The 26352-nt window shown below is 32.4% G+C and overlaps 1 protein-coding gene across 1 annotated transcript in view; it reads left to right on the forward strand.

The window, feature by feature from the left end:
• PKHD1 (PKHD1 ciliary IPT domain containing fibrocystin/polyductin) overlaps positions 1-26352 on the forward strand; it is a 611151-nt gene that overhangs the window by 566050 nt on the left and 18749 nt on the right. Inside the window, 4 exon segments of the mRNA XM_031964731.1 lie at positions 388-523; positions 1914-2001; positions 12056-12163; positions 21903-22061. Of these exon segments, the coding sequence (XP_031820591.1) occupies positions 388-523; positions 1914-2001; positions 12056-12163; positions 21903-22061 (491 nt within the window).

Consider the following 26352-nt stretch of genomic DNA (forward strand, 5'->3'; position numbering starts at 1 on the left):
GAAGCTTGCAATTCAGTTCAGTCCCTGATTTTGTAGGAAGAATCTCTTCCAATAAATTGCAGCAATGATAATTGATATTGGTCAGCAAAGTTTACAGAATACAGAATGTATCAACTAATAGTTCTTTTTTATAGTTGTTATTTAAAAAAAATTAATTAGGCTATTTTTTTTACTAAGTCTAAGAGATGCTATTGAAAAAAAAATGTGGATGATACTAGTTTAAATTCACTGTCCTCTGTTTCCCTCAATCTGCAGATAAATTTTAATTCCTAAATTAGTGCCATATTTGCATAGCAAAAAGATAATGATTTCAACAAAATATATTATCTCATGAATACTCTCCCCCCGCCCCATTGTTTTTCCTTTTTTTCCCCTTCCCTGGGCAAGAAATTCAAGTGGTCTTGAAACTGGTGGTGTGGTATATATACGACCATATACACTTTCGGTCCAAGTTCAACCATCTAATGGAGAAGTGGGAATACAGCTTCCAGTGCAACCACACCTTGTCTTTCTGGATAAACAGGTAAGCTTTTCCATAGGTGATCATTTTCTAGAGCTTGGCAACAGACATGCTAATCATCAGACCTGCTCATTTAATTCTTTATGTGTCTTACACTTCAGCATCAGCATAGGAAAACATTTAGTGAACACCTACCTTCTCAGCACAAGGTGCTGCTTTTGTATTTTTTATTTCTTGATTTCTTTCCTGGTTAACTTTCATTTCACATTCTTGCTTTTCTGCAATAACCAAAATACTGAAAAAACAATAAGCTCAATGTGTTTGCTTTCTGAGCAGGGAACAAAGAAAGTAGTTTTGAACCTCCTTACAATGGGTGCCAAGCCAAGTCACTTATATCACCAGAGATTGACAAAGTTTATTTGCTCATTTAGAACAATTTATGAGTACATAGACATATCTTTATTTATGAGTACATAGACATATATTTATTATTATTAAAACATTAATATTTTTGCCCTTTCTTTAAAATCATTACTTCTTTCTATTTCCTCCTTTCTCATCTTTACTAAAACTATGAAAAAAAACTACACTAATGAAATTGCTTTTTCTTCTCCTTAAAAAAGCAAACAAGCAGGCTTTCTTTCTGGTAACAATGAGAAGAAGGCAAGATGGCTGAGATACAGATCATACAAATCTCTGTTAAAAAAAGAAATAGATCTAATCCAATCCTGTCATTTTACAGCTCATGAAAAATTTGTCACCTTTAAAACACAAGGGGCACTGAGATAGGACTAGTAGAAAGAAGGAAAGCAGGAAAAAGAATTTATTAATATCTACGACAGGCCAGGCAAAGCACTTAAAATATTATTCCATTTTATCTTCACAACAATCCTGAGAGGAAGATTATTGGGCAAATTTTATATTTGAGGACATTGGGGCAGAGATTAAGTGAATTGACAAAGGTCACATAGCTAGTAAGTGTCTGAAGCTAGATTTGAACTCAAGATCTCCTTGATTCTATGTCCAGTGCTGTATCTGCTTCACCATCTTGCTATCTCATAATAATATCTAGCATTTTTGTAATTCTTGAACGTTTGTAAAGCACTTACATAGTGGATACAATCAACACAAAAATGAAAAGATATGACATTGAAGGAAGCAGCATGGTATGGTGGAAAGAACTCTGATTCTAAAAGAAGAGAACCTAGATTCACAACATGCTTCTGGTGCTTCCTACATATGTGATCATTGGCATTTCATAATAACTCCTTGACCTCATTTTCTTTATCTGTAAAGTGAGGGTATTCAACTATATATATGAAATCAGGAATCTCTTTCAACTCAATCTATGATCCTAGATTCATTTGGTGTCCTGAGAAAGAAATACCTTAAAATCCTTCCACAGCATCTCCTTAGATCTCTTCTAAACTATCCTTTTCATTTTCCTTTCTAGGGTTGGGTAGTAGAATCATTAGGACCTCCTTCAGAACCTTGGATTGTGACTGTTTCTCTGGAGGGGGCAGCAGAAACTGTATTGAAAGGTATGGTGTTGCTTATGTAAATCTGCAGTTTGTACATCTGCTTAAAAAATTGTATTAACTGAGTGTGGGATTGCCCACATATAATTTTTCTTGCTGGGAAAGGGAGAGAGGCTAGGGCTGATGGATTGCTTGATCTTGGGAGTTCTGAGCTACACAATAGAACTAAAAAAAATAGCTCCTATACAAAGACTGATACAAGCATGGTGAATGAGTCTGGGGACCAAGATATCAGCCTACCTAAGGAGAAGCAACCTGGTCTATATTGGAAAAGACAAGTTAAAACTTCTATGCCAGTCAGTACTGCAAATGGGCTTGTGAGTGACCACTACATTAGCAACCTAGTCAAAATAGGGAGACTCAAATAAAGGCCTGTGGAGGGGAAGAGGAAAAAAGAAAAGGAAGGAACGAAGGAAGAAAGGAAGGAGGGAAGGAATAGAGGGATGGAAGGAGGGAAGGAGGGAGAGAGGGAGGGAAAAAATCCATTTTCCCCCTAAATTATCTGGAAAAAAAATTTGATGGTATTTTTGTAACTCTTAATTTTACTTTGGTCACAAAGAATTATGATAAAAAAGGCTAAAGACAAAGGGAAAGGTCTCATATCTATCAAAAGAAAAAAAAATTATAGCAGTACTGAAGCATAAAACTAGAACTAAAGTGTGTGTCCATCAGCTGAGGAATGACTGAAAATTCTTTTGACATTTTAATAAAATAGAATATTATTTACAACAAAAGAAATAACATATATGAAGAATGCAGAAGGGGAAAAACCCTTGGGAAGACTTGTGTGAGCTAATGTAAAATTAAGAATGCAACTTACCAATGACCACAATAATGCAAAGGAAAACAACACCAAAATGCTTCAGAGAATGGATAATGAAACATATTTTTTTTTTTCCCTCACAGCCACCAAAATAGTTTCTGAACTGAAAGTCTTATCATGTTACCCCCTACTCAATAAACTACAGTGGCTCCCTATTGTCTCCAGGATCAAATATAAAATGCTCTGTTTAGAGTACAAAGCTTTTTATAACTTAGCTCCCTCCTACCTTTCTAACTTTCTTATCTTCTTCCCCACCATATATGTACTCTTTGATCTACTGAAACTCTCTTCCTACTTGTTCTATAAACAAGACATTCCATATCTTAGCTCAGGATATTTTCTCTGGCTGTCCCTGTGCCTGGAATTAAATTTTTCCTCATCTATGCCTACTAACTTCTCTTGCTTACTCTGAGTCCCAAATAAAATCCCATCTTTTATAGGAAGTTTTTCCCAACCCTTCTAAATTCTGGCGCCTCCCCAGGTTAATGATTTCTTATTTATTCTGTATATAACTTTCTTTGTATTTATTTGTTTGTATATATCTTCCCCATTTGATTGTAAATTCTTTTAGGCTATTTTGTCTTTTTTGGGGGGGGAAGTAGAGGGATATCCTAGTGATTAGCACAATGCTTAGAACATAGAAGGCACTTAATAAATGTTTATTGATTTGTAGATTAATTGATATTAGACAAATGGTAAATGATAGATTTCTCATGAGGTGTATTCTGTTTGACTTAGTTCATGTATCAGTTTGTTCTCCCTAACTATATTTTTGTTTTAAGAGAGGAATCTAGTGGAACTTGATATTAAGAAGTAAAAGGTAGCTAGGTGAGCAGTGGATAGAGTGCCAGGAATCAGGAAGACCCAAGTTCAAAGCTGTTCTCAAACACTTATCAATTATGTGATTTTAGGCAAATATCACTTAACCTTGTTTGCTTCAGTTACCTATTCTGTAAAATAACCAGGGGAAGGAAATGGCAAAACACTTCAGTATCTTTGCCAAGAAAACCCTAAATAAGGTTACTGAGAGTCAGACATGACTAGACAACAACAAGGAATTAGGAAATGATGCTGATATAGTTCTCTTATTCAGAATTAACAGAAATTTTTAAAGCCTTACAAGTATTTTACATAATATTCCACTACTTTGTCAGAAGGATTATAAAGCCTTATAAATTAAATAACGGTTTAGAAGCAATGAAGAAGTAAATTTTATTCTTTTTTATGCTATTGGCTTAATGTAACAAAACAAGCAAATCATTTTACCTAATCATTTTCTTTATCTAATCAATGCTAGTAACACTTTATAACATCCTACTTGGCAATGGAGAACTTTGATCAAAATAAGATGAAACTTTTTTTTTTATTTAAATCTGAGAATATACTCTTGAGGAAGAGATTGCAGGATCCAGCAACATTTCTTTACCATCCAACCTAAAAGCTTTCCTTCATCATTTATGCTTCTTAAAAATAGTGACTTGTAATTGTAATTGCCTAGAGAAGTTGAGTAACTTATTTCTATGGACCAAGGTAGTTAGTGCAGAATGTGAATAAACAACCTAAGAGATTAATATTCTTAAGAATAGACATAGGAATCTTTCTTTTAAAAGTACACTTCAAAAAGTACCTCCAAACAACAAGCAAAAATTATACAATCAAACCACTATTGAGATATGAGATAGAACTAACTCAGTACATGCATTTTATCTTGTCTATGAACTTGAATTCTGCAGTGCTCCACAGAAATTAACAGGTCAATAGTTTTTTTTTTTTTTTAAATACACACTTGCTAAATATTGGTTCAAGTATGATCTTAAAATTTAAAATGGCTGCAGAATCTGAATGTAATCTTGAGATAATAAACACATGCTTTTTTTTGGTTAAAAAAATGAAAAATAATAGTGTTCTCTATGGATGAATCAAAGTGCAACAAACTGTTATTGGCATAATGTTCCTAACTAATAATAATGGAAAAACAGGGAAACCATTTGTTATACATTTGAATCTTTTAGTTACCCTTTCTCTTAGGAATATTGGCTCTTTGCATACTTTTTTTATGTTATAGTGATCCTGCCTTCAGTAGAGAGAAAAAATAGGCCCAATGTTAATTATGTAAAACTTTTAATAGGGATAGCTAAGTGGTATAGTGAATATTGAACAGTATCTAGGGTCAGGAAGACTAATCTTCCTGTTTTCAAATGTGGCTTTAGACACTAGTAAATAAGTAAGTAAGTCGTATGATCCTGAGCAAGTCACTTAGCCCTATTTACTTCAGCTTCCTCATCTGTAAACTAAATTGGAGAGGTAATGGCAAATCACTCTAGTATCTCTGCCAAGAAAACCTCAAATAGGGTCATGAAGTCAGACATGACTGAAAAAATTGAACACATAATAACAGTTGGGATTAGTAATTATATTTCTGCAAAGTAATCAATTCTGCTCAAATATGGAGTCATTTTCTGAGATAAGATAAATAGTTCTGCCTCTAGGTAAGGCAGATGACATGTAATAGATACCTGCTTTTCTAACTTGTTTTATCTTCTTATTGTGGTCCTATTCTCTGAACTTCTATACCCCACCAGAACTTTTGATTCCATCCCTGGCTTTACCCTTAGTTCTAGAGAAAGTGAACCCTTTGCCTTATTTTTTAGAGAACTAAGTTTCTAGATCACTTCCTGCAATCTTTTTTTTTTTACCATGCTTCCACTCAGGTCCTACCCTCCCTCCATTTTCCAATTTTTTTTGTCTCCTCCAATAGAGTGGAAGCTCTTTCAGTCTGGGGACTGCTCTGTATGCTTTTATTGTCTTTCTATTGCTTATCATAGTACCTTTCACATAGTAAGTTTTGTTTTTTTTAATGCTTTTCCTGCATAGCATCAAAATGTGATATCATATAAACATCTCCTATCTAAAATATATAATAAACTGTCAAATCTATAAGAATATGAGTCATTCCTCAACTGATAAATGGTCAAAAGACATGAATAGAAAATTTTCCAATTAACAAATCAAAACAAATTGTAGGTATATTAAATAATGCTCTAAATCATTATTGATTACAGAAATGAAGATTAAAACAAACTTAATATATCATTTTATACCTACCAGATTGGCTAGAATCATAGAAAGGAACCTATACCTATACCCATTGATTCAGCAATGCCATTAATTGGTCTATTTTCAAATATGATTAGGGGAAAAAGGAAAAGAACCTGATACGTTCTAAAATATTTATAGCAGCTCTCTTTGTGGTAGAAAAGAACTAAAAATTGCAGGGATACTTATCGTCTGAGAAATGACTGAACAAGATGTGGTATATGATTGTAGTAGAATACTACTGTGCTATAAAAAATGATAAGCTCAATGATTTTAGAAAACCCATGGAAAGACTTACATGAAATAATGAAGAAGGAAATAAGCGGAATCAAGAAAACATTGTATATAATGACAACAATATTGTTTTAAGATTGACTTTGACCAAATAAGTTATTTGGTCAATTAAAAACTATCTAAATTAATTATAAAGGACATATAAAGATACTATGTGCATCCAGAGAAAGAAATGGTAAGTAGAAATATTCATAGAATAATTTTATACACACACACACACAAACAAACAAACACACACAGAGATACCAATTTATATCTGATAGTAGCCATCTCTATGGTGGGGGGAAGAAAAAAACTGAAATTTATATGTCAATTTTATTGTATATTTAAAAGGAATAGCAAGTTATAACTTATTGTAGATTCACAGTTTCATGTCCAATAATCTTTTTTTTCTTATAATGTTACAGAAATACTTGTTTCATTCCATAAATTAAAAATAAAAGAAAAAAAACTATCACACATATCTTCTATTAGATTTCAATATTTTATTTATTGTATTTATCACAAATCATGAATACTTGAAAATGGCAACTGTAATAAGATTAAATCAGTATTGACATTTCATTTACCCTTCATATTTTTCTAAAATTGGGCCAGACTGATCAGCCCAGTCCAAAACAGACTCATCTATCTTTGAAATATTCCAAATATTTGTCAAGGTAGAACAACTATAACTTGATTTTATAAACTGAGCTGATTTCTTTTAGACTCTATGCCTATGTTCCTCCAATAACTGTTTAATATATATGAAATGTTGTCCTAAGTAGGATGAAGGCATCCTAGACATATTAAATATCTTTTTCTGCCAGTAGATTGATGTTTGCCCCAAAATAGTCATTTCATGAAGTGTTTCAAGTATATACTTCATTAAAAGAAGTTTTCACCAGTTCTTAATCATTTTGGGACAGTGGATAGAGCACTGTGCCTGGAGTTGGGAAGACTTGAGTTTGAATTAAGCTAGAGACACTAGCTGTGTGATCTGGGAAAGTCACTTAACAACATTAGTTTGCCTCAGTTTTCTCCTCTATAAAATTGAGATAACATCAGCTTCCTAGTGTGAGGAGCAAATAAGATAATAATTGGACAGCTATGTGGCACAGTAATTAGAGCACTGAGTTTAGAGTCAAAAAGGGTCATTTTTCTGAGTTCAAATCTGGCCTCAGTCCCTTACTATGTGATTCTGTATGTCACTTTACCCTATTTGTCTCAATTTTCTTAAAAAAATTTTATTATCTGTCAAGAAAATATCAAAAGGTTCATAGAGATTTAGACCTGCCAAAAAAACAATTAAACAATACTTAGCACAACACCTGGCATGTGGGTATTATATAAATATATTTCCTTATAAACCAACTATTCCAACCTTTTCAATTTTTTCGATCAGGAAACTGAGTACCAAGTAATTAAATGACCTAACCTAGAACACATAGATGGTAAATAGCAGAACTGGGATTCAAACACTGGTCCTCTTCTCTAAAAATTCTTCTGGGGAGACCCTGGCTTAATGATTCTCGTGTATGAATTCCATTATTTCACACTCCTTCAAATTGGAAAGTTTAAACTAAAGGTCTCATCTTCAATTATTCATTCTATCTTGTTATTCCTTTCTTAGATTCACACAATAACTTCTCTCTTTTACTGCTTCTCTCTTCAGATTGATTTTTAAATTCTCTTGCTTTATCATACTTCTTATTGACTCAAGTTAGCTTTCTAGTCTTTTCTTTAAAGATATGTGCTCTAATACTTTTTGTAACTCTTTCATAAACTTCATAGCACTTCTCTATAGTCTCTCCTTGTTTTATTTACAAAACTTACAACTGTCACTAAGTTAGAAACAAATAAAAAACCTCAATGAATATTGTGTTTGCAGAGGATTATTTCATAATATTTTATGCCATGTTTCTATTTACAGTCCCTAGATACACGTTTGCTATTGTGAAAATAGTATCTACAGTGCTAACATATTTACAGTTTGGTGAACCAGCCCTCTAGGTTTTTGGGTTTTTTTTTCCTATACCCTGTTCACAATATAAGTTTCAGAATTTGACTTTCCTTTTGCTTGACCACTTATCTTACTTGGAGTGTATTGCCAAATTATTTCATGGTCATGATACAATGATTTATTTCTCCAGGTCTATTCATGGAAATCTCTGAAAGTACATTTTTAACAAGAAATAAAGTACAAGCAAGATTGTGAAGGACTTTCAATTCAAGATGCATCTATGCTGTACTAGAAATTAAGTTTGGCAAATATTTCCTAAGTGATTACAATATGCAAGGCACTGTGCTAGGAATTAAAAATGCAAACAAATATGAGTTAGTCCCTGCAATCAAAACATTTACATTCATCTGGATCTTGGATTTCATTGAATTTAGTTTTGAATCCTTGCTCTTTTATGAATTATCTGTATGATCTTAGGCAAATCATTCTATCTTTCTTTTTGTTTGTAAAATGAGGACATTATACTAGAAAATCTGTAAGGAGTTCCCTTCTGCCTCCAAACCATATACTGTATCTTATCTAGAGAGTATTCTGAAAATCTTTCCCCTTATGTATAATCAGTATTATACCAAAACTATGCTGAAAATATTATTATTTAAACTATTCTAAACATCTCTTAGGGTAGTTAAGTGATATAATGGGATGTGTACTGCACCTGAAATTAGAAAGACCTCGTTCAAATTCGGTTTCAGATATTTATTAGTTGTGTGACAATAAAGTGACTTTAACTCTGTTTTACTCAGTTTTCTCATCTGTAAAATGAGCTGGAAAAAAAATGCCAAACCATTCCAGTATTTTTGCTAAGAAACCCAAAGGGGTCATGAAGAGTTGGGCATAACTGAAAAATATCTGAACAATAAAAAGAGCTTCTAGAAAAAAAAAAATTTAGAAAGATTCCAAATTTCTTATACCTTTTTATTCACTCATTTATTTTATTCATCTATTCGTTCATCTATCCACTTATTTATTTATTTTAGTTTAATCCCACTTAAATAGGGATAGAGACTAGGAGAGCTTTAGATGAGGGTTTCTTTTGTCCTGATTTTAATGGAAGCTATAACAAGCTATATTCTGAAACTGATAGATGATATCACTTCATTTACTTAGACATATTTCAGGTTCTTCCAGGTGAGCTAACCTATTTCTTTTAAAATTCAGTCATAAATTACATTTCTTTATGGAAGAAAAACATTCCAAATAATTGGAAAAAATGTATTTAGTTATGTAGTACCATGATTGTGTCTGTATGAGGATGACTTAGAAGATGTTTGAGGGACTCATAATCTGCCAAGAAGCATCAAGGTAGCAAGTAGAAGCATCTTTCTCGTAGTCAGGCAGTTAATCAGTCTCAATACTCCTTCAAACCTAATTTCCATGGCATAAAAAGCTCCCCCATTCAGCTCATTGTTTACTTCCATTTTTATAGAAGAGCCTGTCAACAGCATTTGTATATTTTATAATTGCTATTCCAAGGATATGATGAACCCTGGAGTAATGTACTGTACTTTGTAGCAACTGTCTCAGCTCTTGGGCACATATGCTTCAAATTTGAGAATATCATAGATATATATAGAGAAAAGGGGGATCTTCTCAGAGATCTCTGAGGCAAGCTGGTATTTAACGCAAAAGCACACCCATTTGAAGCTAAAGCACTTTGCATTAGGCAGTTTGGCTGCTGTTCTATGAGGCAGACTCACTGTGCTTGACGGACACATTGCGATTAAATGCTGTTTTGTATTCCTCCAAAGACGAGTACAATAAGGACATTTGTCAAAGGAAAAATTGCAGCAAACGATTGCACGTTGAACATCTGTACTCTGTGGTTCATTGTTTGTAAGAGTTTATTGACCATAATTTTGATGCATATAGGTTTTAAAGAGTATAAACTGCATTTGTCTTGAACAGCCATCATTTATTTGAGTCTTGGCTTATTTATTTCCATTTTCTGGGCTTTTTATTTATTTTGAGGCTCAGAGGATATAAAGTAAAATATGTTTCCCAAAAAGGAAGTTTTAGTTATCTTGGCAAAATTGATGAGAAAAGGCAATATTTTTTCCAAAAAGAATTATGCTATTGAATTGAAAAATGTAGTACTAGACATGCTATATCTTTATAGAACCTTTCAGCTATATAGATCTCAAACCAATTTATAAACTTTTAGAACTATATTCCCCAAATCAAATATATAGTCATTTCTGGTATACAATGATACAACTAGTCATGCTTATAGGCTTATAGGCCTATAGATGCTTTTAGGCAGGGTAATCATAAGAATAATTAACAACTATGTGAAAGTGATTCTAAATTTGGTGTCATTTAAGTTCCATCTTCTTAGGCCCTGTTGGATAGAAGGTTTACTATTTATTTTTATTTAATGTGCTCTTGTTATCTCTTGTTTTTACATTAAAATAATTGTCTTTTACTACTCCCCCCATCCAATTTACTATCCCTTATTATGAAAAATCAGGAAAGCCAACAGATCACATCTGACAACATATTTACACCATAATTTACAACTATTATCGCTACCCCTCTACTGACAGGAGGGAAATGTTTCATTATCACCAGTGGTCTAGAAATGAGTTTTGTTATTGCCCTTATTAAATAAATATCTTTGTAATATTATTTTCATGTATATTAATATTATTATTTTGTGTGCTATTCTTCTGATTCTCCACTCTGCAACAGTTCATATATCTTTACATATTCCTCTGGATTCTTCATAATTATGACTTCTTATAAGGATACAAATAGTCCATTACAGTAATATACCACTATTTGTCCAGCCGTTTTTCAACTGGCCACCTACTTTATTCTTCTAGGAGTTCCTCTATTGTTATTAATGTTTTTCAGATGTATAGACACCTACAGTGGTATGGTGGATGGATCCCCAGGCTAGATGCTAGAAAGAGTTTCATTCAAATCCTGCCTAAGACACTAACTAGCTATATGGATAAGTTATTTCCATTTTTTACATCTGGAAAATGGGGAAAATGTTAATAGTAACATCTATCCAACAGGATTGTTGTGAAGCTCAAATGAGATAATGTATATAAAGTATTCATAAACCTAAAAGTACTGTATAAATACTATTGATTTTTTTAATATGGGGATTTTCTTTTAGAGTTTAACCTACTTTAGGTATATGTTCAATAGTGGGTTCACTATATCAAAAAAATATAAAATAGTTTCAGTACTTATAATACTCCAAGTTGCTTTTTAGATTGGTTAGATCAATTGGCAGTTCTAGAGATAGTATAATCATGTGCCTATTAACTCACAGCCCATTCAATGTTGCTTATTTTCAGCCTTACTGTTTAGAATTTCATATCTGTTAAATGCTTATTATTCCATATGGGAAAAACTGAGGAATAGGTCACAAGCATTACTTTTTCAGGGTCACCTGGTTAGTAGTGATTAGAAGAATAAAAAAGATTAAGGTGATTTTCAATTCTTCTAATCATTATTAAGTAAGTGAACTTTAAAACAGAACCCTGACTATTCTATCATGTAATACAATAGCAAGAATTGAATGTATGAATAATGAATCCCTCAGCTGTAAGGGACCCTTAAAATTGTTTCTCTAGGGAACTTATAGAATGTCTTTACTGGAAGCCCTTTAAGAAAAGGATTCAATTATCTGGGATGGTTTAGTTCCAAGTTTTGCCTGAAGGAAATGGGATGGACCATATAATATAAATGTATTTCCAGCTCTACTTTTGGGGTGGTTGAAAATTTAAAAATCACCTCTGAGCTAAGGAGATGGCTTGTGGAGTTTTTTCTTGGACTGGTAGGAATTAAGACTGTTATTTTTATTTTCATAGTTGTTTTTGTATATACAGGGCAGACCCAATCAGAAGTTCACCATGGCCAAGTAAGCTTCTCCAATCTGGCTGTCTCAAGCTCCGGGTCAAACTGGTACTTTCTTTTCACTGTGATATCCCCACCAGGTAACTTAAGCATTATTTTACATTTGTCATTTTAAGCTTTGGGCTTCTTTCCTAAAAACTAAGCACTTTCCTTATAATGGAATTAGTTTCAGTCAATAGCAGGCATAGGAAGCTCACCTATTTTATTTCACAGAGAGACATTGTTTGGTCTATCTCTGAGAAAGCAGAAAAAGGAAGATGGAAGCAGGATCTATAGGAAGTAACTAGTGTGACACATAATAAACAATAATACAGATAAAAGCGTAAATAAACTCTTGACTTAGATTCTAGTATTTTTGATAAAGGAGCTGAATCTTTAGTTCCAAAGACATTGCTAGTTGTGACTTATTGATATATTTTTATTGATGAAGAGAGCCTTGAGAGAGCATTCGAAGAATTCTTTGCTCCATAAGATTACAAGTATAAAATAATTAAGATTCAATTCTATATTGAAAGTATGTATAAATTTTATCCCTCGATTATCCCTTTCAAGGAAAATGAGATGGAGAGGGCAGACAACTCTTCTCATGTTTTCAACACTTTGGGAAGTCATTATAATTGTTTCCTCTATTTTGGGAAACTTCTATCACCAATTTTGGTATTTTCATGGCAAACATTATAGAAAGTCTATCTGGGACTACACAAAATATCTCCAATTCTTGAGATGCATTTAGAAACCCAAGGTTTTTTTTTTTTTTTTTTTTTTTTAGCAAAAGTCAGGTACTACTTGCTAAGTGAAGCCTTTTCTGAAACAACCTTCAGTTTTTAGTGCTCTGAAGTAATTGAAATGATGTTGTTTTATTTTTTAAGATGTATTTTACCTATCTATCTCATCTCTCTCCAGTAGAATAAGGTTTTTGAGAATAAGAAGTGTTTCATTTTTATTCTTTTTATCTCTAGTGCTCAGTATATTACTATATGTGTTTATTAAATTGATTGAATTATACCTTTCTGGTCTTGGACAATTGAAAATTTTATTTCTTATCCTCTTGATCTAAGTAAAGGTTTTGATTTAACTGCTTTAAGGAGATGCCCTTTCAAAGTGGATAAAGTTATTGACATAAATGCTTATTCACTGAGAAAAATAATTATTTTAAAATATACTCTCAAATATTATAGTGGAAACTTCAGAAATCTTTATTTAACATGGGAAATAAAAATAATCCAAAACTATATCATCATTTCTAATAATGCAATTGTGCTTCTCACTGTATATTTCTTAGGGCTTTGCAAGTTAGAGTTCTTAGCAACATTGATAGATGTTAGACTGGAAAAGTAGATTTATATCCTGGGGTCTTTTGTTTATTTGGGGGGTTTTGAGGGAAAACATTCTGAAGTCCAGTATATATAAAATGATAATGAATAATTTTGGAAAAATGTTTCTTGAAAAAAATTCTGTTTTGTAGTCTTTAAACTGATATTTGGCTTAAATGTGATCTTATCCCTTGAGGTATGCAGACAATCCTAATTTCTCCAAAAATCTGTCTATTAAGCTTGAAAAATTTCATCATTATCATCATCATCATCAATTAAGAACATTGTACTGAGAAACATCATGATATAGTGAAGAGAATTCCATATTTGTATTCAAAGTGATCTGAGTTCAAGTGACTTGCTACATTCTGCCTATGTGATCTTGGACAAATCACTTCAGTTGCATAGATCTGTCTCTTCAAGTATAAAATGAGACTTTAACTAGACTATGTCTAATTTCTTACAGCTCTATTTGACTATAAATTTCTAATCTAGATTTTTAAAAAATCCATATTGTGATACCTCTTATATGTATTTAAAGTCTACATCTGCTTTTATTAGTTAACATATTAATATTATCTGATGTTTATCTGGTAATGGACTGCTTTATCATCTAAGGACCAGGCTAATTAAATTCAGAAAAACTTATTCCTAAATGGTTAGTTATTAGTTGTTGATCTACTTATTTGATATCATCTACTCCACAATAAAAAGAGTTGTGATGTGCATTGGTGTAGGAATACTATAACTATGTATTTCCAGACCCATAACAGTCCACTTCAACCATCTTCTTGTCATTCTCCATTACTGTACCCTCTGCCTTTGAACTGGCACTCTCTACCTTATCAAGGGACTCTGCACTCCTGATAAGTGAAAATTCACTACACTTATACTTTCCAAAATTTACCCAGCATACTCTGATCATACTTCATGCTCTGCCACCATATATCACTTCACATTTCTACTTTCCACCTTGTTCTCTGGAAACAACAATCAAATCAGCACTGCCATTACTGGAAAGGATGTTAGTCAAGGACCCTATCACTGCACTCACTTTCCAGATCAAAACATTCAATCCTGGCCACCATTATTCAGTGTATTGTTTTATTCTGTTAGAATGTAAAATCTTGTTTATATCTGGTCTTTCACCCCTTGTGCCTGGTATAAGTGAAATACTTAATAAATGATTATTTATTCATTAATTTATGCATTCATACACAAAAAAATAGATCCTGAAAAAATGGAAATGAATTTTAATTGCTCAAAATTTTCTTTAGAGAAGATAGCATCACAGATTTAAAGTTGAAAGGGATCTTAGAGGTAATCTCTTCTGAGTCCTTCAGATGTAGAAACTCAGTTCTAGGCAAGTGAGTTGCCTAAGAGTACAAATATACTGATAACACAGCCAGAAAATCCATTTCTTCGAACTTTAAGTCTAGCAGTTATTACATTACCCTTTCCTACCAAAAATGTAAGATCATAAGATTTAGAACAGTTTTTTAAAATATACATTAATATTAGTTATAATACAACTGAATTAAATATATAAAGGGTTCCATCTCTTCATTCCTAGAACTGAACTTTAATCAATGAGAAATAAATAACAGTTGACTTATAAGACAAAGATAAATTTTAAATTATGCATGTGAGTTTCCCAGTATATATAAATGGATCAATTATTTTCAATACATAATTTTTGGTGGCCTATAAGTTTTCATAGGTAGTTTTCCTATGCTGTTGAAGTTTGAATGGACACGTAAGCCTGACATTTCTTTTTTATGGATGAGGAAATATAGGAGGTAAAGTAACTTCCTTGATTACATACAAGTAATAAATACAGAGTATAGGAGATCTAGAATTTCAGTCCTCATTTTCTGACACCAAATCTAATGTTTTTACTACACTATTTTGGAGAATTTCCAGGGTTCAGTGTAAGATGTACAGAAGCTATATATTTCATCCTAGTATTCTAACTAGAATGATATTGACAGTTATCCTTCACTCTGTAACCAAATTTCATTCTTGCTGAAATATGAAAAAAAAGATAGGCAGTTAGGTGATAATATAGGTTAGTGTTGGAGTCAGGAAGACCTGAATTCATATCCTGCCTTTGCAGAACAGCATATGCTTTAAAGGGTTGTGGTGAGGCTTAACTAAGACATGCAAAACTTAAAGCTTTATTACTAGAAATATATTATTAGATTATAAAGGTCATTTTAAGGACTCAGTAACAAAGTAGAATGTAAGTTGCCTTGTAGATGAAAATTCTTGACCATCTGGGATCTAAGTAAGTACCAATTCTGGGCTATGCTTGTTGTTAATGTTCAGGAAACTGTTATTGAGCAATTTTACCCCTCTCTTCTAAATCTTCAAAGAACTTTGTTAGTGAAATAGATGAAGAATTTCTGCATGTGTCTTTCGCCAGAGTTCTTATTTATAACTTTTCAGAAGGGACTGATATAAGTTGAGAATTATCAGAACTAGCTTCAGAGCAATGTTACATGGGAAAAATGTAGATGAAAGATGAAAATAATCACATTTCTTTCAGGAAGCCTTCATTTCTCTGGTACTTGATTGATATTTTGAACACTGGATGATGTGATTTCCTAAATGAAATCCAGACTAATGTCCCATATTCAGATTCATTTGCATGATTTGTACCAGTTTTATGACTATTCAATTGTATACAATAGACTGGATAATAGACATTTTTTTCACCCACTTTTCCCCCCATGTGGATAGTTAAGATGGTATTTAGTATTCATAAACTTGATTCAACAAACAGTACAATTCACAGCCTGAGAGTATCTGGAGATCCTCATTATCTGTACTGAATCTCTTCTATTTCAATGCTGGGCATCCTCCATGATGATGACAATCATGGTGGGTGAGCATATATTTCCTTGCTTTATATCTCACTTAATAATTACAATTAGAAAGTCTTCAAAAGAACTTAGATCAGTTCTGATATCTTTCAAAGAATCTTATAAGATTTTCACATGTAAATGGGAGATATTCATAGAGAATATATGCTTTGGGGAAAATGGATGATTTATTTTTTCACCTTCATGCTTTTTGCTTTCTTAACTTTCTTAACTTAACTCACATTATTACTTCTTCCTATAATGTTATGTCCTTTTTGTTCCCAAAACTCAACCATCTTCTCTTCTCTTGTGAAAAAGACCTAAAATTGTAGTAGTGATAACCATTGACCAATGAGTCTTTTTGATTTTAATTTCATACACTTCTATAATTTTTCTATAATTTCTTTTGTAAATTTCATCTATAAATTTTCTATAATTTTATATACTTCCATAATTTTTATTTATTCTTCTTCAGCTCTTGCATGGCAAAGAATGCTTCATAATCACTTTTATTGTTTTTTTCTTCCTCAGTGTCCCTAGAATGAGGACTAATATTTTTTTGCTACTTTTCATTTTTATGCTTATCAGGAAACTGAAAGCTAGAGAAATTATAAATGATTCAACCAAGGTCATCCTCAAAGTAAAAATTAGATCTTTCTTGTGTGTTCAGGAATCTGACCCCATGAATAGCTTCTTCATTTCCTGAACTACTGCCAAAAAAAATGATGTTTTTTTGGATAATAGTATTGCACTGTTTTTTCATTTATCCTTTCCATTTCCGCTACCAATATCAGAGTTTAGTTCTTTGTCACTTCAAACACAAAATATTGTAATATTACTCTAATTGGTTTTCCTAATTCCAGATTCTTGCCCTTCATCCCTGCAATTTTCTGCAAACAAAATCTTCAAAGATTTTCTAATACTTCTGAATATAAGTGAAATCTTTTAACCAGGAATTGAAAAATCTCTGCAAACTTTCCCCAGATTACTTTTTGAACCTTACTTCATGCTATTCTTTGGCCAAATTGGTTTTGGCCTTTAGATTACTTTTTTTTCCCTAAATTGATATTTTACCTGCTTACCTCTGTGCCTTTGTCTATGACATTTTCTTTGCCCAGAACACTTTTCTCCTCATATACTTTTTAATTATTTTATATATATAAATTTTAATTATAGAAGTCAGTTCAGTTTAGTACCAAAAATACTGACTTTGGAATTGCAAGATCTGGTTCGATATATTAACATTTTGACATATATTAACTATTTGATTAAAGATTAGCCATTAACTTCACTAAGCCTCAGTTTCTACATCTCTGAATTGGGGATAATAATCCTTGTTCTTTTTGCCTCATAATATTGGTGGGAGAAATGTGTTTTGTCAATTTTAATAAATGGAAATTAGTGCTGTCCATTTACCAGCTCAAATGCTATTTCATTCATTATGCCTTACCTGATTATCCTGGCAAAAGTAAATTCTCCCCTCTCTGTGCTTCTATAATTCTTACAGTTTTCTGAACAAGTTTCATTTATTGAGTGTTTGCTACATATCATGTTCTTTTATAATTATTTCTGCTAAAGTCATCTCCTGACCAGGTTTTCTCTTTTTCAGGCTTATATTGCTTTGAGAATATGCCTTACTGAGTTTCATACATGTTATTTACCACTATTAATATGCTCCCACCTAGTTACTTCCTCTATATGTTCTTTGCCTTTTGGGAAACTGGCAATTTTGATTTCTTGGAGATTATGGTATTCTATGATCTGCAACCATTCAGCATCACCAGAAAAATGCTGATGTTTAAAACATGGAATTTCTTTTTTTTTAAATGCTTCCATGTATTCTTCAGTAACCAAATCAAATGAAAACTCAGAATGAGATATCTATTTGAAATAATATTAGGTTATCATGCACTGTAATAAAAAAAAAACCAACTAATCAATACAAGACTCAATTCTATTTGATACAGCATAATATTGAAAGAGAACAACAATTTATGTATTCAACCCATCCCATTATTAACTTCCTAGGCCAACACAGCTAAATAAGAGAACTGGTCAGCAAACATTACTGCAACTTATTATGTGTCAGACACTGTAAAATGCAAATGTTTGAAATTAAAAAAACAAACAAACCAATTCCTGCTTTCAAAAAGCTAACAATATAATGGAGGAAAAACACAGAAAAGGAAAATAAAGGGGAATGGGTAAAGATGACTAGCACAAGGGCTAGAATAGAGGAATGCAGCCAAATGGAGAATGAAGAGATGACTGGCCTAGATGTTCTCCCTAAAAAGAGATTTGGGGAGAAGCTTACACCAGACAATCAGAGGGATCCCAAGGCAAAGAGTACTGCCAAAGTATGAGTTCCAGTACTAATAGGATCTTGCAGGAATAGTGCATTTGCTGAGTAACTTGAAAGAAACAAACTTTCTATTCCTAACTGAATTTTCTGCATTCTTCAGGTAACAACACAGTTGCTTTTTTCTTTCTTTTTTGGTTTCCAAAAGAATTCTGACTATAACTGCTCATGATCATAGTCAATTTTTACATATCCTTGTACCTTTGTTATCTTTAATGTAGGGAAATTGAACTTGGATCTCTTATCTATTGATTGGAAACAAGGCCTTGGTAAATTCCAGATCTTTCTTTGAGTTTATGCAGAGAATATTTATTCCCTCATTCACATAAGCAGAAAGAAATAGAGGGGACATTATCACCAAATAAAATTCCATCAAGTTATAGATTAGGAAACTGAGGCCCAAAAGACAAAACATATATAAGGCAAAGTTACATATTACCAGAGTTGAGACTAGAGTCTAAGTCTCTCAACTTCTGTTCAGTGACTACTTGACAATCTACATCTATTTTATTCTGCTCATGTGTTTATTTTTTTAATATTTATTGATATAAATTATTTTTACATTGCTATACTTACCCAGTAAATACTCAATCTAAAAATCTCTCTCAGAAAAAAGAAGAGTTAAACAAAACAAACAAATACAGCACTCCTGTCCGATTAGATACGACTTTTTTTTTCACTTTTAGTTCAACATCTCTGTAGCCAGTTAAAGTAAAAAATCATCACTGGTCTCTGGGTTCATAACTGATAATGACATTTTATTTGAATAATTTTGGCTTTGAGTGTTATCTTTGCTCTGTGTATGTGTGTTTAACCAGTATGGCCATTATGAATATTGTTGTCTTTTTTTTGATTTGCATCAGTTCAGACAAGGCTTTCTAGGATTCTCTAAGTGCCTCATATCCATAATTTCTTATGGTACAATAATATTCTATTATTTTCATCTATCACAATTTACTCATACTTTTTTCCTGTTCTTCAATTGATGGGCATACAACTTGTTTCCATTTCTTTTCCTGAATTAAACAATGCCCACTTAAATATGTTTCTGTCTTCTACTTCCTTCAAATAAATGTGTAGGAGTGGGATTGCTAGGTCAGATATTAACAGTATTCTCATAAAATTCAAAGTTGTTTTTTAAAATATGGAATAAATTCTTAGTTCCATCAATAATTGTTGGTATAAGAGAGGATTGGCGAGACTTACATGAACTGATGCTGAATGAAATGAGCAGAACCAAGAGATCATTATATACCTCAACAACAATACTGTATGAGGATGTATTCTGATGGAAGTGGATTTCTTCGACAAAGAGAAGATCTAACTCAGTTTCAATTGATCAAGGATGGACAGAAGCAGCTACACCCAAAGAAAGAACACTAGGAAATGAATGTAAACTGCTTGCATTTTTGTTCTTCTTCCCAGGTTATTTATACCTTCTAAATCCAATTCTCCCTGAGAAACAAGAAAACTGTTCGGTTCTGCACACATATATTGTATCCAAGATCTACTTGTAATCTATTTAACATGTATAGACTGCTTGCCATCTGGGGGAGAGGGTGGAGGGAGGGAGGGGAAAAATCGGAACAGAAGTGAGTGCAAGGGATAATGTTGTAAAAAAATTACCCTGGCATGGGTTCTGTCAATAAAAAGTTATTTAAAAAATAATAAAAAATAAAATAAAATAAAATAAAATCTGAGCTCAGACACTTAACACTTCCTAGATGTGTGAGCCTGGACAAGTCACTTAATCCCAATTGCCTCAGGGGAAAAAGAGTTTTATTGGTTTTGTTGCTGTATGTTGAATATTTTAAATTAAATTACTTTTCATATTACATATAGTATATTATGTATATATGTGTGGCTATATACATATATGTGTATATAAATACATATATGTATTATGTATATGTGTGTATACACACACACACACACACACATCATATTTGAGATGGGGGAATCTTAATCTTACCCAAACTAGAAGTAGTATCCACTAACAAAAACCTGGATAATCTATATTTCCTCTTTTTTAAAAGTGTTTTGTTATATCAGAAGATTGTCCTTGGTCTTACATGTTTTTGTCAATTTTCAATGCATCTTGAATATTAGAATTTTATCAAAGAAGTGTCATATAAAAAAGCTGACTTTTTTTAGCTTTTCTTTTTATTTTAGATACATTGATTTTGTTCAGACATAAATGAATTTTTAAAATTTTATATAATCAAAATTAAATTCTGTTTCTCCTATTCAGTTCTCTCTTCTGTACTAGATACCATTCACATCTTTAGAGTCAAATAAAAGGGCACTTATTTCATATTGTCATATTGTATTTTTGCATTCCAATTCTGAGATCTTCAAGAATACATTTTATTTGACTTCTATGCAAATTTTCAAATGTTTAAGAGTTTGCCTTATACTCAGGATAATGTTCTTATTTGTCACTTATTCCCTTACAGATTATCTCCCCCTGCCACTTATATTTGTGAAAGGTCCTTTTTTTTTCCTCTTCTAATTTTTTTTAATGATATGCTTATTCCTTTTTAGGCTTAGTGTGGATGGTGTATAAAGTAAGATATAGTTTTTGATTTACTCTAGACAAAACTATTTTCCATTTTCCTTGTCAATATGAAATTTTTCTCCTTGTGGTTAATGCTTTTATGTTTATTGAATGTTGGGAAAACAGATTATTTGCCTCTTTCAGAAACATGTACAAGATTAATTTATTTTGTTTTATTTTTAGTATGTATAGCATTGATTCCTTTATCTTTATTTGTATATGCTTTTCTACTTCATTCAGCAAATATGTACTGGGGAACATTTTCCATTTTTAAAATGATTGTTTTTAAATGTCAAAGCCAAGAACTGTGCAAGTCACATGGCAGAGAAAAAATGTTGTGCTAATCATACATAAAAGTAGTTTAAATGAAGAGTTTCAGAGAAGTTCAAACCAGGTGGTTTTTCCAATTATTATACAAGAGGTAGAGAAGAGAAGATACTTTATTCAAATGCAGAAATGGAAAATCAGAGTGATTCCCTGTCCTTTAGACAATAGACTCCATAAAGGCAGAAAGCAAGGCATATCTTAACTTTATATCTTCTGTATCATGTAGAACACTGTATTGCACACAAGAGGTGCTCAATTAATATTTGTTGAATAAATGAACAAATGCTCTACTTAAAAGATGAAAGCTTCCTAGAAATAATAATCTTTCATCATGGTTATATTGTTTTTTTCTGCCTCTTTTACAGAACAATATAATTAATTATTTGTTTTTATTTTCAGGTGCCAAATTTACTGCTCGATCTGGCCCATTTACAGTGTTTCCTGTTAACAAGGGAGAAAAATCTACCATCCTTATGACTCTTGTTTTGTGTTCAGCTTTTTCATGGGTTGCTTTGTGCTTTCTGGTGTTTTGTTGGTTTAAGAAAAGAAAAATCAAAAGTAAGTTTGCATTACCAAAAGAAGAAAATACCTATTTTGATCTGTGGAATGCAAGCATTAATTAAAATGTCTTGTTTTCTTATAAGTAAAAATATTTATTTCACTGATGAGATTTCTTAAAATATTGTATTGATAACTGGCCATAGAGAGCTCCCGAAGCCTATTTCATGGATTTAGAGAATCTGAGATTTATCAACTTGTTTTTTGAAAATATATTTTAAAAATTATATGTCAATATAATTGTTTTCTTTGTAATCTTAAATACTTTATTTAATCTATTATTTGGAGGAGTGCATAGATTTTTACCAGATTAAGAAAGGGGGTCCAAGATACATAAAAGTTTAGAAACTCCTGACTTAAAAATAAAAATTCACCCTGTGCAAGTTAACAGGCATTATTTTCTCTGAGGATGGTGAGACTGTATGTAGTATTTTTCATCTCCAGAAACAGTTCTACAAAAGATATGTCTAACTTCCTACAACTCCACCAGCAATGACTGCTTTCATACCTGTCATCTTTGCTGACTATGGTGCTGAAGAATCAAAGAAGGTCCCTTTTAATTTTTTCTCAAGATGTGAATGGTATCTAGTACAGAGGGGGAAAACTGAAAAAAATAGATCATTAACTTAATTATTCCTGACTACCACTAGTAGAGTAAGCAGTTTAAGGTTTATAGTGGTCTTTTCTGATTCCTCAAGTTGTAATGTCAGTACCTCCAAGTATTTGTGTGTTTATCTTGTACATATCCTATATTTAGTTGTCTATGAATGAGTTTCCTACCCAAAGAACATAAGCTTCCAAAAATCAGGAACTGTTGTCCATTTGGAATTATATTACCAGCATCTAACATTGTATCTGGCATGCAGAATTGTTTTAATGGATTAATTTAGTCTGAACTTCAGGTCTGAATCTTGATTTTCTACTTGTTATCCTTGGGAAGTCACTTCAGTTCTATATTTCTTTGTCTGAAAAATGAGAATAATATATTTTCCTGTCTATTTCAGAAGATTGTTATGAAAACCAAATGAGAAAATTCCACATACTTAGTAAATATTTCTATGTATAAAGACACTATTTTTTATTATTGTTGTTTAGAACAACTAGTTTGTAATGTGTGTGAAGATAAATCATTAGTTGGATGACACTGAAATATCTCTCCAAGAAAGTGTTGTATCCTTTCAATCAAGAGAATGAATACAGCACTAGAAGACAAGAGAACTTCTAAAATCCCAGCTCTTCCACTAACCAGATGTGTGACTTCAGGCTAGTCACTTATTTTTTCCTAAGCCTTGGTTTCCTCATTTTCAGTTTTTGCCCTAATAATTGCAGTGGTTGGTAAAGATGAACTGAGGATGCATATGAGCATAATTCAAAAATTAAATTCAAAAAAATATATTGAAAATGTGGTTAGTTTTTACTACCATATGCATACCTTTTCTTTCTCATACCTGTACAGTAACAGAATCATGTAATATATCTCAGCTGAAATGGACATTGAATCCTTTAAGAATAGGATCCCTTGATGCCTGAAGGCAAAGGAATGGACTCAATGACCAGCTTCAACATCACTAAATTAGAAATATGTGGTCCCATATATCTTTTTAGCAAGGGTTCTTAATCTTCTAGGTGTCATGGAATCTTTAACATTCTGGTCAAAGACTATGAATGATTCTTTTTTCTTATTGCTAAAGCCAGCATTTCTAGGACAATGTTGAATAACAATGGTGATAATGGACATACTTTTTTTTTTTTTTTTAACCCCAATCTTATTGGGAATGCTTGGATTTGAGACCAATTGATATTACTTTTTGAGATTTTCTCTGTAGACATTTTGTCCTTATCTAAGTTGATGTTTTGGTTTTCTCTGTCACCATAGTAGCTTTCAATGATCAAGGTTCTTTTCTGTTTCTTGCTCGTTTTGTTTCTTTTTTTTTTTTTGTTTTGTTTTGTTTTGTTTTGTTGTTGTTGTTGTTTTTGGTATTTCTCTTCCTGGAATAAAGGGGGCATTGTTCCATCCTGTGCAACTCTGAGCCTTTGCTTTGAACACAGGGGCTCCTTGTGTTTGCAGGGGGTAGCTTTATCTGCTCTTTCCAGGAAACAACCTGATTTCCCAGAATTATTCTTCTGAACTGGCACTGGGGACTGCCCCATTGGTTTGTTCCACCACTAAGTCAGGACCAAGGGTCTCAATTGCTGATCTGCTGTGATTAAGATACTCTCATCAGTTTTCCCACTCTGTCTGATGTGGGCTAAACACCCCTTCCACTCCAATGAGATTGACCTATCTTGAAGTTTTTCCAAACTATCTTGACTAGGAGAATGCTTTCATTTCATCAGACTTTGTTCAGAGGCTTGGTTTCATATGGTTTTCAAGGTAAACTAGGGGAGCTCAAGAAACTTCCTGGCTTCATTCCACCATGTTGGCTCCACCCTTGGAAATCTATGACTTTTCTCAGGGCACATATTGGATTGTTTTCAAAGCCAAGATTAAACTATAAAAGGGTAGGGAAGATATGACTCCAATTTGCCAGATTTTTGTGAATGAGCCCCACCAAGTCACTGTCATACACTTTTAAAGGCTATTAATCCAACTTTGACAATAGTTTTCAGAAATTACTAGATTCTCCAACATTCTCTTTATCTTCATCTATATTTACTTATGCCTTTTTCCAAACTTATTATACAACACCAATTCTGTTTTCTTCCCATATTAATCAGAGAAAACCAGCATTTGTCAATAGTAACAGCAAGTACTCCTATAGATATTAGTTCCATTAAAAAAAAAAAAACAACAATAAATAAAAAAAATTAAAAAGTCAATAGCATGAAGGAGCAGAGCACCAAGTATGCTTTACTATTTTAGACAAATGGTTCAGTATTTTTATTTTCATGTCATTTTTTAACCTTCCCTCTAAGACATTCTGATAGAAAAACTTAAGACTAGGGGGCCTTGTCTATTGTTTGTAGGTATAGCTGGATCATATAGCATTTAGCATGTGGAAAAGCAAAAGTGTCAGTCCCTTGCTGATTTTCAAGCTGGCTTTAACAGCTCCATCATCACTGAAAATAGCCGTCTCGCTACTTTTGCTAGGGAAACTGTGTCAGCCGCCTGTTTAATGAGAACGATGTTCACTTCTTGGTAACACAGTTTCCACTGTAATATGAGCAAGTCTTCAGTGGCAACAGGGATGGAGCTGAAGGCTATGTGTGGAGAATGTGTTTACTTCATGCTCTGAAACATGAGCACATTTAGAGGCCTTCTAATGGTAGCCCTTATATGCGTGATTGCAGGTGTTTCTCTTAGGCTGTTTCTTCCCCAGCACAGCAAAGTAGATTATTTGAAATAATCACTAGAAAATACACAGACCCAGCAGATTTTTATTTTATTTTCCAAAAATCCAGTGGCGCAAAGATACAAAGCACTCTGGCATTTTCTCAGATAATAAGTGTCAAGGTGCTAGTGTAGAAATGACATTTGTTTCTATAAAAGTCTAGTACAGTCTTAAAAGAAAGAAGAAAACAAAATTGACCAGTCCACTAATATATCTTATCAGTCTGTTTTTCTCATTCTCAGATTTTTTTCCCTGTCCTTATTCCTGATTTGCCAAAAAAAAAAAAAAAAAAAAAAAAAAAAAAAAAAAAAAATCTGAGTTGACTCCCAGAACAAGTCAAATTGGTATCCAGGAATCTTCCTAATGTCCAGCATTAGTTACTAAAACTTTAATTATGCTACCTATCCCTATTCTCAACATTCCCCTACTTTTTAAAGTGACTTGTGCTGCTTTATCAGGGCTGCTGTTGGATAAGCCACTTGGCTTTTTATACCATATTCCATCTTTCTGACTATCAATCAGCCAACAAATATATATATTAGCAAACTATTCTGTCTCTGGACAGTACTGGGCACTGGACATTATGAAATTTTTTCTGTATTCAAGTAACTTGATCTGATTGTCAAAACAATGTACTCATTAAATAATTAAGAGATAGATGTGATACTATCATGGTAGAATCTATGTTTTGAAATGGATAAAGCACTGGTCCTAGGATTAGTAATATTTGATTTTGAATCCTACCTCAGATATCTTGGGCAAAAATCACTTAATTGCTCTCAGTTTTAAATTTCTTATCTGAAAATGTAGGGAATTATAGTACATTTCTCACCTGACTGTTTACATATATATGTACCTTACATGGTCTTAAATGAGATAATATGTAGATAATATATAGTATTCTTACTTTTCATGTAAGTTATTATCTTATCTTTCTCTGTAGACTTTCTACAGTTTTA

This window comes from Sarcophilus harrisii, chromosome 4 (assembly GCF_902635505.1).
Source record: "Sarcophilus harrisii chromosome 4, mSarHar1.11, whole genome shotgun sequence".
In the NCBI taxonomy this organism is placed as follows: domain Eukaryota; kingdom Metazoa; phylum Chordata; class Mammalia; order Dasyuromorphia; family Dasyuridae; genus Sarcophilus; species Sarcophilus harrisii.